Raw genomic sequence first — 15261 nt, forward strand, 5'->3', positions numbered from 1 at the left:
CTCCCTCTGCTCCCCCCCTCCCCCCCCTCTCTCCCTCTGCTCCCCCCTCCCCCCCCTCGTCTCCCTCTGCTCCCCCCCTCCCCCCCCTCTCTCCTCTGCTCCCCCCCTCCCCCCCCTCTCTCCCTCTGCTCCCCCCCCTCTCCCTCTGCTTCTCCCTCCTCCCCCTCCCCTCCCCTCCTCCTCCCCTCCCCTCCTCCTCCCCCTCCCCTCCTCCTCCCCCTCCCCTCCTCCTCCCCCTCCCCTCACTGTCAGAAACACAGACACTGACAGACAGAGAATGAGAGACACACAGACAGACGGAGAGATAGAAACATTGACAGAGACACACTGAGGGGGGCATCCCAGCACGCTGTTGGAGGGCTCCCGGTGCTGCAGTCGGTAAGTAGAAAATGTTTTATTTATTGATTTAAAAAAAAACTTATTTCTTATTAATTTTTTTTGATTGATTTATTGATGTATTTATCATTTATTATTGATGATGGCTCTTTATTTGTAAAACTGAAGTGTTTAATGTTTGTAAACTTCCCTTTAAACACCGCCCCCCCCCCCATCATTCCCTACGCCTGATTTGTAACCTACGCTTGATTTTCTAAAGTGTAGACAAGGTTTTTTCGAGCGTACAAAAATCTTCACTTACTCCATTCTAAGTTAGTTTGGAGTAAGTTTTCACTCACGAAACTTTGAAATCAGGCGTAAGTGGCCGGACACGCCCCCTTTTGAAAAAAAAATTCTGTTCCAAAGTGAAACTGTTCTAACTGACTAGAACTGGAGCAAACTAAATGTGGAGAATTCTGATTTCCAAGAAACTCCGTTCTACACCAGTTGCTCCTAAAAAAATTAGGAGCAAATCATGTGGAAACTTGGGGCCTATGTGTCAGTGTCGTTTTTCACTGAAAATTTTGACAATTAATTGGGAAGGTAGAACCATGTTAATATCCACCTGCCATATCTCAACCTATCTATGTAATTTTTTCATGTCTCTCTGAAAATAGTCAAGCCCGCTTCTATTCCATACCTGCCCACAGATTTTTGTATCATAAGCAAATGTAATACAACTGTTACATGCACCCAGCTGGAGTGGAACTAAACTACAGAACCAGTTCAACCTTCACCATCTTCAGGCCAGGTCCAAGACCACCCCAACCTCTGTCGTTGAGCTACAGTACGCGGACGACGCCTGCGCACATTCTGAGGCTAAACTCCAGAATATAGTCGACGTATTTACTGAGGCATACAAAAGCATGGGCCTTACGCTAAACATCCGTAAGATAAAGGTCCTCCATCAGCCTGTCCTCGTCGCACAGCACTGCGCCCCCTCAGTCATCAAGATCTATGGCGCGGCCCTCGACAACGTGGACCATTTCCCATACCTCAGGAGCCTCTTATCAACAAAAGCAGCAGACATTGATGCGCCGATTCAATACCGTCTCCAGTGCACCAGTGCAGCCTTCGGCCGCCTGAGGAAAAGAGTGATCAAAGACTAGGCCCTCAAATCTACCACCAAGCTCAAAGTCTACAGGGCTGTAGTAATGCCCGCCCTCCTGTATGGCTCAGAGGCATGGACGATGTACAGAAGACACCTCAAGTCGCTGGAGATATTATCACCAACGATGTCTCCGGAAGATCCTACAAATCCCCTGGGAGGACAGGCGCACCAACACCAGTGTCCTCGTCCAGGCTAACATCCCCAGTATTGAAGCACTGACCACACTTGATCAGCTTCGCTGGGCAGGCCACATAGTTCGCATGCCAGACACGAAGCAAGTGCTCTATGCAGAGCTCCTTCACGGCAAATAGACCAAAGGTGGGCAGCGGAAGCGTTACAAAGTCACCCTCAAAGCCTCCCTGAAAAAGTGCAACATCACCACTGTCACCTGGGAGTCCCCGGCCAAAGACCACCCTAAGTGAAGAAAGTGCATCCGGGAGGGCACTTCGAGTCTCAACGCCGAGGGCGTGCAGAAATCAAGTGCAGGCAGCGGAAAGAGCGGCAAACCAGTCCCACCCATCCCTTTCCACAACGACTATCTGTCCCACCTGTGACAGAGTCTGTGGCTCTCGTATTCGACTGTTCAGTCACCAAAGAACTCACTTCAGGAGTGGAAGCAAGTTTTCCTCGATTCCGAGGGACTGCCAATGATGATGATGTTCTGTATCAATCACATGTGAAAAGATTTTCTGGGTAAATAAGTAACGAGATAAGTAACATTAAATCGGAGCGCTTATTGCACTGTCAGGTTGTTATCTGTCCTTTGTACCATGTAATGGAGCAGTGCAGCAGAGGACGATGGTTCATTTCATTCTTATGGAACTCCACTGTTTTTTCCGAGACTGAGTATTTTCCATTTATTAATACCCTTCATCTTCTGTTGCCAATCCATCTGTACAATTTGTCAACTGTTCTACAACCCGTAAGCTTCCTTACTAATCTTCTAGAATTTTTTGAGGATCTAAGTGGTAGAGTGGACAAGGGAGAACCAGTGGATGTGCTGTATTTGGACTTTCAAAAGGCTTTTGACAAGGTCCCACACAAGAGATTAATGTGCAAAATTAAAGCACATGGTACTGGGGGTAATGTATTGACATGGATAGAGAACTGGTTTTCAGACAAGAAGCAAAGAGTTGGAATAAATGGGTCCTTTTCAGAATGGCAGGCAGTGACTAGTGAGGTACCGCAGGGCCCAGTGCTGGGCCCCCAGCTATTTACAATATACATTAATGATTTGGACAAAGGAATTGAGTGTAATATCTCCAAGTTTGCAGATGACACTAAGCTGGGTGGCAGTGTGAGTTGTGAGGAGGATGCTAAGAGGCTGCAGGGTGACTTGGACAGGTTAGGTGAGTGGGCAAATGCATGGCAGATGCAATATAATGTAGGTAAATGTGAGGTTATCCACTTTGGTGGAAAAAACAGGAAGGTGGAGTATTATCTGAATGGTGACAGATTAGGAAAAGGGGAGGTGCAACGAGACCTGGGTGTCATGATACATCAGTCATTGAAAGTTGGCAAGCAGGTACAGCAGGCAGTGAAGAAGGCAAATGACATGTTGGCCTTCATAACGAGAGGATTTGAATATAGGAGCAGGGAGGACTTACTGCAGTTGTACAGGGCCTTGGTGAGGCCACACCTTGAATATTGTGTACAGTCCTAATCTGAGGAAAGACATTCTTGCTATTGAGGGAGTGCAGCGAAGGTTCACCAGACTGATTCCTGGGACTGACATATGAAGAGAGACTGGATCGACTAGGCTTATATTCATTGGAATTTAGAAGAATGAGAGGGGATCTCATAGAAACATATAAAATTCTGACGGGATAGGACAGGTTAGATGCAGGAAGAATGTTCCCGATGTTGGGGAAGCCCAGAACCAGGGGTCACAGTCTAAGGATAAGGGATAAACCATTTAAGACCGAGATGAGGAAAAACTTCTTCACTCAGAGAATTGTGAAGCTGTGGAATTCTCTACCACAGAAAGTTGTTGTCGCCAGTTCGTTAGATATATTCAAAAGGGAGTTAGATGTGGCCCTTACGGCTAAAGGGATCAAAGGGTATGGAGAGAAAGCAGGAATTGGGTACTGAAGTTGCATGATCAGCCATGATCATATTGAATGGTGGTGCAGGCTCAAAGGGCCGAATGGCCTACTCTTGCACCTATTTTCTATGTTTCTATGTTTCTAACCTCACATGAAGAATTTTGTCAAACCCTTTTGAAAATCTAAGTAAACTATATTTACCGGATTACCTTGCCCACCAGCTTAGTTACATCTTCAGAGAGTTGTAACTGGTTTGTAAAGCACTGTCTCTTCTAAACTGTGCTGACTCTCCCTATGACACTCATGCTCCTTAAATATTCATTTGTAGTATTCTGTAAAACTTTGCCATGCGTTTTTTCCACTATGGGTGTTGTGTTACCGGGTCTGATGTTACCAGATCCCTGCTCCTTTTTTGACTCTTTAAGCTACATTTCCTAATCTACAATCTTTGAGTATCCATGGAGCTCTGAAAAATAATTATTTGTTCATAAAATAAGTTTTCTCAACTTAAGTTCTGGGCACAATATAGAATTAATTCATTTATTACCATGAATAACGCGGCCTGGAATATGCTTACTTCAAAAAAAATTATTTCTGCGATAAAGATGCTATTGCTGTCCTCAAAGGATTAATTAACATATTTTGACTTGACGTGACTCGAATGTACAAACAAATGGACCTGTTTGTGAAATATGAAATTCATGCTCTTGTACCATGGGAGGCTTACTTAATCATTGAAAAACAAAATGTATTTTTAATCCTTGTTATTTTTAAAATCCGTGCTTACCTATGTCTCTCCAGTTATTGTAACTTGTGTAATTTCTCTCTCTTCCCCACCCCGTCCCCTCACGGATGAGCAACTTGAATAGGTAACTTGCTCCTAGTCTCTCATTGCCATTTTGGTCATTGCATGGATGTATACAACAGTGGTGACATCCACCTACTTTCCCCTTGCCTCGCTGGAAGATGCCAGAGTTTGGCACGGTGTTCCCATTGCAGAGTGATTGAGATCAGGAGTTTAGTAGAGTTGGGGATCAAGCTACAGTGCACACTGCCACTATAATGTTTTTCAATTCTTAGCTTGGTGAGTCATCTCAGCAGACCAGTAGGACCACCTGCAGATGAACAAATCTCATGTTGACTCATTGCCTTCTGGGGCTTTTGAACCTTCCTTCATCATTTCCATGTGCACATTTTCAGATAAATGTGCAATATTAGATGCTAAGTACACTGCATTCCACAGGTGATCTCTGCAAACTAAATATTGCATTGCACTTAAATGGAATTATTCTATGATTTAATGATTACAGAGGGAATGTTTGTGGATTACAGAGGGGAATGTCTGTGGTTTAACATCCAGATAAATATTTCTCATCAAGAAATAAAATGAATGTTTCTACTGTGCAATTCTTTGTTTCTTACTTGATAGTAAATAATCTTGCATCTGAAGATTTCTTACCATTGTCTTGAATTGTTCTATACTTTTAAAGATTTAGCAACGTTTTAGATTCTGTTTTTAAAAAAAACCTAAAGGCCGCTTATGCATGTAGGCAGCCAGAATTGGGTGGTGCATAATTTTGTCTCACCCAGAGGATGTGCTCATTGTCTGAAATATCAACTTCCCTTGCAGAAACCATCCTGACGAGTTAAATGCTCAGGTTTTTGAGCATATGAAGCCAGGTCTCCTTATTAATTTCAAATGCGTGGGGTGGGGCGGAGGGGGGGGGGAGAAACGCAAACACAGTAATGCAGATGATTTGACTTTTTTCAGAGACACTTGTGCAACAGAGATTGTAGTTTGCATGTAGATTAAAAATAATGGAAAGTTTGAAACACAATAACTTATTTTTTTTTTAAATCTGTACTTTGCTTAACCCAGATACTGGGAAATATGAACTTTATAAGAATTCTGCTGTTTTGGTTAACTTTTGTCTGTTTTCTCCCCTAAAGGAAATTGATTTGTGCTTAAAATGACTTTCCTGCCTGAAACTTGTGACAAGTGTAAACATAAAGTTCCACAGTCTAAATTTATAACACAGGTAACAGGAAGTGGAAGTCCAGTCTTAGCTCTAACCACCTATAAAACAACAAAAATATAAGGCAAGCAGCTGACACACACCATAACCTTATTGTAAAAGCATTAAATGGTATCCGCGTTAAAACAAAAAGCTTTTACCTATAAGTCACCCTGAACTGACTAAAGAACAGTAAATGACAATGGTGAATAAAGGAGTATGATACAATCATAAAAACAGTAATGCAGTACTGTTTTGATTCTTTGTTGAGGTAGGGGGAGAGTTCGTGAGCATGGGAAACAATCTGGAATAGCCTTTTACCACTGAAAAAATATCCTGTCTTGGAATGTTGTCACGCAAGAAATGGAGACGGTGATTGTGTGTTTAGAAACTTCAGGTGATTCGCATGAAATTATGAGAGTTTATTATTAGCCCCACTCCTGCAAACCTTGTACAGCTCTAGAGTATTATGTATTTTCTATTTTTTTTGAAAGTCAGAAAGCAAACTACAGCACATAGATCTGTTTTTTGGTTGAAATCCACTATTGAGAATCATTGAGACACAATGTTTGCTCCATATGACTTCAGTGTGGACAGTGGTGTCTTCTTTGGTTCTGTGACTTAGGTGCTGGAGTGAACTTTTGCTTCTCTGGGATTTGTGATGTGGGTTCTCCTAACTCACTGTCGACAGCAAAACAATGTGATGTTTTCTGCAGTGACGCAGTAATATTGGACTGTTGGAACATTTTTTTTGTGAGAGTATGAGGGGAGAGATAGCTAAAGGAATAAATGTGCCACAGGTTTGTCACGTGCTGATATATCACATGATGGGCCTGAAATTCCGGCCAGCAAGGGCATTCGCATGGGCAAGATTGCGTTAATTGCCCATCTCTTGCCCAGCGAATGTCCTTAAAACTCTTGCGCCTGGTAAAAGCAGGCACATAGCCTACTTTTACCAGCGTAAGAGTTTTAAAACATATAAAAAAACATATAAAAATAAAATTTAAAAACATATTTTTATGTTAAAAACCCTGCCCACTAAGGTAAGTTTATTTTAAACCCTAATTACAAAACTTATAGGAACAGCAGAAGGCCATTTGGCCCTTCGAGCCTGCTCTGCCATTTAATAAGATCATGGCTGATCTGATCATGGACTCAGCTCCACTTCCCTCCCCACTCCCCATAACCCTTTATTCCCTTATTGCTCAAAAATCTGTCTTTCCAGCTTAAATATATTCAATGACCTAGCCTCCACAGCTCTCTGAGGCAGAGAATTCCATAGATTTACAACCCTTGAGAGAAGAGATTCCTCCTCATCTCAGTTTTAAATGGGCGGCCCCTTATTCTGAGACTATTTCTCCTAGTTTTGGTTTCCCCTATGAGTGGAAATATCCTCTCTGCATCCAGCTTGTCGAGCCCCCTCATTATATGTTTCGATAAGATCACCTCTCATTCTTCTGAACTCCAATGAGTATAGGCCCAACCTACTCAATCTATCTTCATAAATCAACCCCCTCATCTTCGGAATCAACATAGTGAGCCTTCTCTGAAGAGCCCCCAATGCAAGTGGCCTCACCAATACCCTGTACAGGTATAGCAGGACTTTTCTGCTTTTGTACTCTATCCCCCTTACAATAAAGACCAACATTTCATTTGCCGCCTTGATTACTTGCTGTGCCTGCATACTAACTCTGTGTTTCATGCACAAGAACCCCCAGGTCCCTCTGTAGTGCAGCACTTCGCAATTTTTCTCCATTTAAATTATAATTTCCTTTTCTATTTTTTCTGCCAAAGTGGATGATCTCACATTTTCTCTCTATACTCCACCTGCCAAATTTTTGCCCTGTCTATATCCCTTAGCAGATTTTTTTGTGTCCTCCTCACAATTTGCTTTCCCACCCATCTTTGTATCATCAGCAAACTTGGCTACATTGCATTCAGTCCCTTCATCCACGACATTAATATAGATTGTAAATAGTTGAGGACCCAACACCAATCCCTGCAGCACCCCACTAGTTACTAGTTACCGGAAAATGACCCATTTATCCCGACTCTGTTTTCTGTTAGTTAGCCAATCCTCTATCCATTCTAATATATTACCCACAACCCCGCGAATTTTTACCTTGTGCAGTAACCTTTTATGTGGCACCTTGTCAAATGCCTTCTGGAAATCCAAATACACCACATCCACCCCCCCCCCTTAACACATTTATTAACTTTAATTTCAATTCATTTTAATTGTGTGAGGCATGCTTTTTATTTTTTACGTTGTGTTTAGTGTTTGTTTTTTCTCAATCATAGCATTGAGAACTTGTAGATACGGAGTTCTCATTGCTATTAATGAGAATACTGTATCTGATTGGTTGTTTCTACGTTCGAACCTCGGACAGGAACGTGCTTCAAAGTGCGGGAAGAGAAGGCCTTGCCACTGGAATCGCAGGCGCCGCCGGGACCACCAGTTAATTTCGTTAAAATTCTCGTGTCGCAGGCGTTCGTCCGAAAGAAGGCTCCGACCGAAATTTCAGGCCCTATATCGGTTTGGTGCAATTTTATATTTTTCACATAGTTATGTTTTTCCATTATCCATACTGTCTTATGGTGCACAAGTTCCACATAGAATCATACAGCACAGAAGGAGGCCATTCAGCCCTTCGTGCCTGTGCCGCCTCTTTGAAAGAGCTATCCAATTAGTGCACTCCCCTGCTCTTTTCCCATAGCCCTGCCAATTCCCCCTATTACATGCTCTAAACTTCCAGGGCTACTGTAATCTTTCTGTTGAATAATAGGGTAAGATTTATTTTTAAGTTATTCAAAGAATGTCATGGATGTATTGCTGAATTTCATCTACTTCATCTACATTTCTTTGAGTATTAGAAATCTGCAGAAATAATTTCCACAAATGTTTTGTGACTGGGGGAAAAAAAATACTTTTATACTTTGAAGTATTTCAAATATAGCCACTATCCAAATGCATTAAAGAGGTTCTTCTTGAAACAGGATTACTATTGGGCAGATAAAGTATTTAAGTTTGTAAATAGAGAGGGGTTCTCCTGGTAACACTATTGTTGATCTGAACCTAATTTGATTTGTTCTGACTTTTTTATGACTCAAGCATAAGTCTAAAAAGCTTGTTTTGTAAGAGATATAGAATCTGCCACATTAACAGGGAGATTTCATGGGGCCGAAATTCAGGATCTCAAAGACGAGTTACTATTCGTTTGCGGTGGCCATGCATCGGAATCCCGTGGCCGCTGCTTTGTAGTCAACTGGCCGACCCGACCCAAATTCAGGTCGGGGATTTTACGGCTTGGACCTGATACCATCTGATGCTGATGACAGCCGCAAGCGCATCAGAATGCGCACTGCCGCTTTCCCTCACCTTAAAAATGCACCGACTGAAATTCGGGTCGACAAATCATATCCCCGCCGCGCGCTGCCCCCGACAGTGTTCTGTGTCAGTGCACCTTATCCCCAGTGAGTGCGGCCCGGCAGCGCAGCGGCCTCTTGGGTGCCAGGCCGCTGGCCCGGCCAGAACCCTCCCTGGTAGCCCAGTGGCTGAGGATGAAAACTGACAGATTCTCTCCCCTTTAATGGAGGGGAGAGAGCGTGGTAACGCACACGTGCTGTGACGTCACCACTACTCCACTGTTGATTGACAGTGGCGGAGTCCTGGTCCTGACCCAAATTCAGCCAGTCAGCCTGTCGTCCTGTCTATCTCCTGCTAGCACTATGATTGATTTCCTTTGGGACTTTGAAAGAACATTAAAAAAAAAATCATAGGTGCGCCAACTTTCTTGCATGACTGAATTCCAGCCCCCCATGTGTTTTGGAGCAACCTGTTCCCGGTTGAAAATTCATCAGTACCCTTTTGAAGAAGATTTCTGTTATGTTCTGGAACCCATCTCATGAACTCTCTTTGATACACTAAAATATTAGTGGTACTTTTAATCTTTTTTAAGTTTGTTTTTGGGATGTGGGTCATGCTGACACAGCTGCATTAATTGCCCATCCTGGATGCCCTGAAACAGAGTGGGCTTGCTAGGCCACATCAGAGAGCTTTAAGAATCAATGGGACTGGGGTCACGTGTAGACCAGATCAAGTCGGGCTGACAGGTTCCCTTGGGTTTTTACAACAAACAGGAGCTTTCATAGTCATTTAGTGTCAGCCTTCAAATGACCAGATTTATTGAATTCAATTTCACAATTTGCAATGTTGAGATTTGAATTCGCAACCTATGGGTTACTACTCCCAGAGTTTGTCAATAGTACCATAACCTGTGCACAATTGTATCAGATCTCGGCTACAAGCTTTTTGTAAAATTATTAAGGTTACTAAATGGGCAATAGAAATACTATCAATGTTCATTTGCTGTGCAACATAAAGCATTAGGATGGCAAGAAAGAAACAATAGGACCGTGGGCAATATCTATCCAGCAATTCAGTTTTCATTTAAATGTGTCTGGTGGAAAATAATTTTCTGTTTATCAGAGGGACAAAATGTTTGTGTGACCCTTGCAGCCAATGTAATCGTCCAAATTCAGACATTTTCTGAGAAAATCCAGATGCTAAGTGATACCAGCTCATTGTGGGATGAACATCAATAAATGGGGGCAAGCTACAACTTGACCTTTTCTAGGATGTGGATCATTTGTGGGCAGATCATTGTGAATTTTTTATTAATGACTTTCATCATCTATTTCAGATAATGCAGGGAATAACTTGATTTAACAGAGAAAATGTGTGTCAAATATTTTTATCACATTGAGTTTGTGTCTGACTTCAGTTATTTAGATTGTTGACGTTTTTTTAAATTACTTCCTCACGACTGTAGAAGATATTTTAAATATCTTTTATACAAGATGTTTTGACTGGAAAATGATAGAATATTTATTTTCCATTTATAAAGTGAAAACCAGAAGTTGAATCGTGTGTTTGGTCACCTGAAATGCTTTTTGTGATCTTAAGTCGATGAGACCTCCCTAACTGGCAACCTTTGCTGCCTAGAAGGACAAGGGCAGCAGGTGCATTGGAATGCCAGCTCCAAGTTCCCCTCCACCACACATCACCCTGACTTGGACATATATTGCCGTTCCTCCATTTTTGCTGGGTCAAAATCCTGGAACTCCCAACCTAAGAGCATTGTAGGAGCACCTTTACCAGAAAGACTGAAGCGGTACAAGAAGGCGGACCACCACTACATTCTCAAGGGCAACTGTGGGTGGGCAATAAATGCCAGCCTAATCAGCAGCGGCCACATCCTGAGAATGAATTTTTTTTTTAAAAACACCGCAAATACCGCTTTTGATTTTTTGGGGAGCAGGCTGAAGATACCTTCATGTGTTTTGAGTATATTTAAAAATAGACGTAGGTCAACTTTTCCTACCTGCATTTATATAGCGCATATAATGACCTCTGGACGAAGAAAGACCTGCATTTCTATAGTGCATTTAACAACCCCTGGACGTCCCAATGCACTTTACAGCCAATGAAGTACTTAAAAAAAAAAAAAAAAAAGTGTAGTCACTGTTCCAATGTAGGAAATATGGCAAGCTGCCACAAACAGTAATGTGATAATGATCATATAATCTGTTTTTGTTAGGTTGATTGAGGGATAAGTATTGGCCAGGACACCGGGGATAACTCCCCCGCTCTTTTTCGAAATCGTGTCCTGGGATCTTTTACGTCCACCTGAGAGAGCAGTTGGGGCCTCGGTTTAATGTCTCATCGGAAAGACGGCACCTCCGACAGTGCAGCACTCTCTCAGTACTGCACTGGTGTGTCAGCCTAGATTTTTGGGACTCAAGCCCACAGCCTTATGACTCAGGCGAGCGTGCTACCCACTGAGCCACAGCTAACACTGCTAAGTTTTCTACTTTTAAGGTTGTTGCAAGAACGGAGGCAGTTTATCACATTACCATTTGTGTTCTGCTGTTTTTCTTTCTTTTGCATTCATATGCTATTTTTTTTCCTCTCTTTAACATTCCAGCTTTGATCAGCTAAAAGTTGCTGCGAATTATTTAAGGAAGCAGGCAAACAAGAAGAATGAGGGGAGCCTAGCCTATGTGAAGGGAGGCCTCAGTACATTCTTTGAGGCTCAGGACGCTCTTTCAGGTAATTCTTTTGGTATGACTTCTTCCTGCATTCATTTATTTTTCTAGGATACAGTACAAGAACAAAAATTATTCCAACCATCAAGGTCAGAGATTTTTTTTTAAAAAGGCAACTCTCTTCAATCCTGTTTCCTCAATTTTTCAATATTCCTTTGCTTTAAAAAATCTAGATTAAGAATCACCCGAGATTCCACAATCAGAGGAAATAATCTTTCCCCATTTACTCTTTCAAAACTTTTTTCAATTTCAAAAACTGTTATTATATCTCCCCTTAATCTTCTCTGCTCCAGTGGAAATAGCTCCAGTATCTTCATTCTTTTGTCAAAGCTCATGTTTCTCATCTCTAGTAAATCTAGTTTCTTTATGGTTTTAATGTTCTTTCTATAATGCAATTCCAGAATTGCATGTAGTACTCTAACTGTGGCGAAACCATTGGCATCCACATTTTCATTATAAATTCTTGGTTTTGTCTTCTATGTTTCTATTTACAAAACCCAAAATGCTATTGGATTTTTTTTATGGCTTTATCAGCGATTGCACTTTCAGGAAATTCTGTATTTGTAGGTCAGGCAGCATCTGGGGAGAGCAAACAAATTTAATGGTGCGGAATTTGTGGTACTGATGATGGCGAACTAGCAGCATTCGGCATCATTCCATCTTTGAAACTGAACTCCCCCCCCCCCCCCCCCCACACACACACACACACACAGTCAGCAATTAGTGTAATTAACCAAATCAGGGAAACTTCAGAAATAAAAATAGAAAATGCTGAAAATACTCAGCAGGTCAGGCAACATCTGTGGAGAGAGAAACAGAGATAAAGTTTCAGGTCGATGGCCCTTCGTCAGAACTTCAGCTGTTCCGCAGTAAGTACGCACTAAGTAAGTTCCCCACTAAAAGTCAGACCCAAAGGGATTAGGTGTAACTAGTGTTTTAACAGCGTATTGACTGCTAAACCAAGGTTATGGGCCTGAAATGCTAATTTTAATTTTGTGCAGTGTGAGATTTATCCATTTTAATAAAAACATATTTTTTAAGAAACTTTTGGAAAAAACAATCTTTTTTAAAGTTTGTTCATCTTTATTTCAAGTTTGCCTTTTCCCCATGTGAGAGCCCCAATCTTTGTTTTGCGCTCTCACATTTTTTTAAAAGTTATAGTTTTAAGAGCTTACTCACTTGTTCGCTGTCTGTGAGAATTCTGCATTTTGACTGGCTGCTTAGATAGCCTGTTGATGTCGGAGTGGTTCGCACAGGGGGATCCCCACTAAACTCTGTTGATTTGAATTGAACGTCGGAAAAACCTGAACTTCTCGACAGAGATCGCGGGATCTTTGTGCAAACGCCTTCGTTTCACTGCTGACCGCAAATTCCGGGCCGTTTCGAGTTTGCAAACTTCATCAGCTATTGTATATGAACAGCATTTAAAAAGGAAAAAAAGAGGAGCGGGAAAAACACATGTAGTGCAAGATATAGGATGACCTGTAAAGTGCTTAAGTGGAAAACGGGAGATGGTTCACCAATTTCTTTTAGATGCAGTTGAGCAATACTCAGGAATAGACTTGCTACATTCATACGGTTTTTGTAATTTTTTGATCTGACATCTTGTATAAGAACATAAGAAATAGGAGCAGGAGTAGGCCATCCGGCCCCTTGAGCCTGCTCTGCCATTTAATACGATCATGGCTGATCCGATCATGAACTCAGGGCCACTTCTCTGTTTGCTCCCCATGTTTGCTCACACTTAAAAAGATGTAAAATAAAAGCAGATGCAGAAAATGCTTCCTTGTTAACTGACAGTTTGCAGCAGTGTTCTAAACTGAAAGTGTTGCTGCAAATTGCATAAATCAGTCTACCCTTCCACCTTCTTTACTTGTTGCCTTTATGGGATAGGCAGTGCACATTTAGTCATGTGCCAGACTGTTGTGTGGATATAAGGACTTCCTAGTCTTATGTAGATCACAGTCTACCATTTTAATAACCCTGAGCTAAGGACTAGTTCCAAAGACTGTTTTTCTAACTAATGAAATGGCAAAGATCGCAACAGTAACTTTGTCATGTGATAAACAATCAAAAGTTCAGTCTGTTAAGTGCCCAATTAACCACTTTGCATTCATAATTTCAAAGTGTTAACCATCTTTATTGCTTTAATTTGAGAAATGGCTTGGTCCTATTATTTTTGGAACTAATTGCAGAAGACAATACTTACTTTACAATTCAGTACAATTGTGAAAGAGAGATTGTGCTGTCTTTCAAAAGGTAGCTAGAAAGAAGGGCTACATTGACTTATGAATGTCTTTTTAAACTTTCCAGTCTCTGTACTTTGAAAATAACAATTCCAGACTGCAACAATTTGAAGAATGTTGGAACATGCAATGGGCTTCCCATTTCAACTTGGCTTATATATTTCACTACCTGAGTACAGTAAAAGCTGTATAAATGGACAATCCCAAAAAACAGATACCTGCAAAAAAAAAAAACATTTATTGAGACTCAAATAACCTACATGGCAAATTCCGAACTCTGGATAGCCTTCAACGCACCAAGCCCTTTTACAACTTGCAACACGGGACACGCCCTGTTGTAGAGCTGCTGTATTTGGAACATTCATGAGTCAGGATCACTGGCACTTCCCCTTGTAGCTTGCTTCCTTTCTGCCCCCAAATTCTCTTGCGGCCCGTCACTTCCCCGAGGGTCAGCGGAGGTTATGAAAGAAACGGCTTTTGTGGAATAGGGAGCATCCATAGCTGAAGATTAACCACTCTAAATGTTTGCATGGCCCCATCCCAGGGATAGAGTGGTTTCTCTGCCGCTATGGATGCTGGGTAAAGGACTTTTTTCTCTGCTGGTTTTTTTCACAAAACCCTCTGCCACCTCACGCTGACTTGCATGCACTGGCCTCACCAGCCTTCCGAATCAAGGAAAACGCTTGCGAACAGCGAGAGTGGCCGTCCTTGCCTGCCCCAGCACCGCGTCCGTATGCTCATTCAGCAGCTGTTGGTAGCCCCTCCCTCCCTGACCCTGCCATCGACTTCTTTCCCTCGGTTTCTGATGGCGGATCTGCTTCGTTGACAAGTTTTGGGAAGTGAATGTAGATGGCTGTCCCGGGTTTCTCATGCTCTCTGCTGCTCGATAGAGCGATGAACAGGCCTGAGAGTCCCAGCTATCGCTCAGTCTTCCTGCAGATTCGCTGCTTGACCGGAAAACTGGAGTTTCACTCCTACGCATAATGTGACCTGTTGTGTTTTCCCTCCCAAATGTTCTCAATCCGTTCTAAGACTTGCCTTTGGAAACTTCAATATATTGGCACAACCTGTTATCATATTTCCTCCTTTTTTTGTCAGTAGAACTGTGAAAGGCAGTTCATTGCTGAAGTTACACTCCGTTTTAAGTGAGAGTTCTTTGCATTGTTGCAGCTGATTGGGGGCTGATCATAATCTCAGCTGGTTCTTCAAGACTGTTGGTAAATTTTTTATAGTACATAACCATTTTGAAAATAAAGAAACCTGCAAAAAAAAGACAACTGATGCTAGTCCCTAAGATGTCTGTAATTTACAGGGTTTACTGCGCATATGTTTTTAACCTCCTATATGGGCCCAAATTTCCC

At 42.1% G+C, this 15261-nt stretch overlaps 1 protein-coding gene across 7 annotated transcripts in view; it reads left to right on the top strand.

Moving 5' to 3' along the window:
- exoc2 (exocyst complex component 2) overlaps positions 1 to 15261 on the top strand; it is a 329764-nt gene that overhangs the window by 108172 nt on the left and 206331 nt on the right. For all 7 annotated transcript variants that reach the window (XM_070880460.1, XM_070880458.1, XM_070880464.1 and 4 more), the window contains one exon: positions 11534 to 11658. In XM_070880460.1, the coding sequence (XP_070736561.1) occupies positions 11534 to 11658 (125 nt within the window). The remainder of the gene's footprint in view (positions 1 to 11533; positions 11659 to 15261) is intronic.

This window comes from Pristiophorus japonicus, chromosome 5, assembly GCF_044704955.1.
Source record: "Pristiophorus japonicus isolate sPriJap1 chromosome 5, sPriJap1.hap1, whole genome shotgun sequence".
NCBI lineage: Eukaryota > Metazoa > Chordata > Chondrichthyes > Pristiophoridae > Pristiophorus > Pristiophorus japonicus.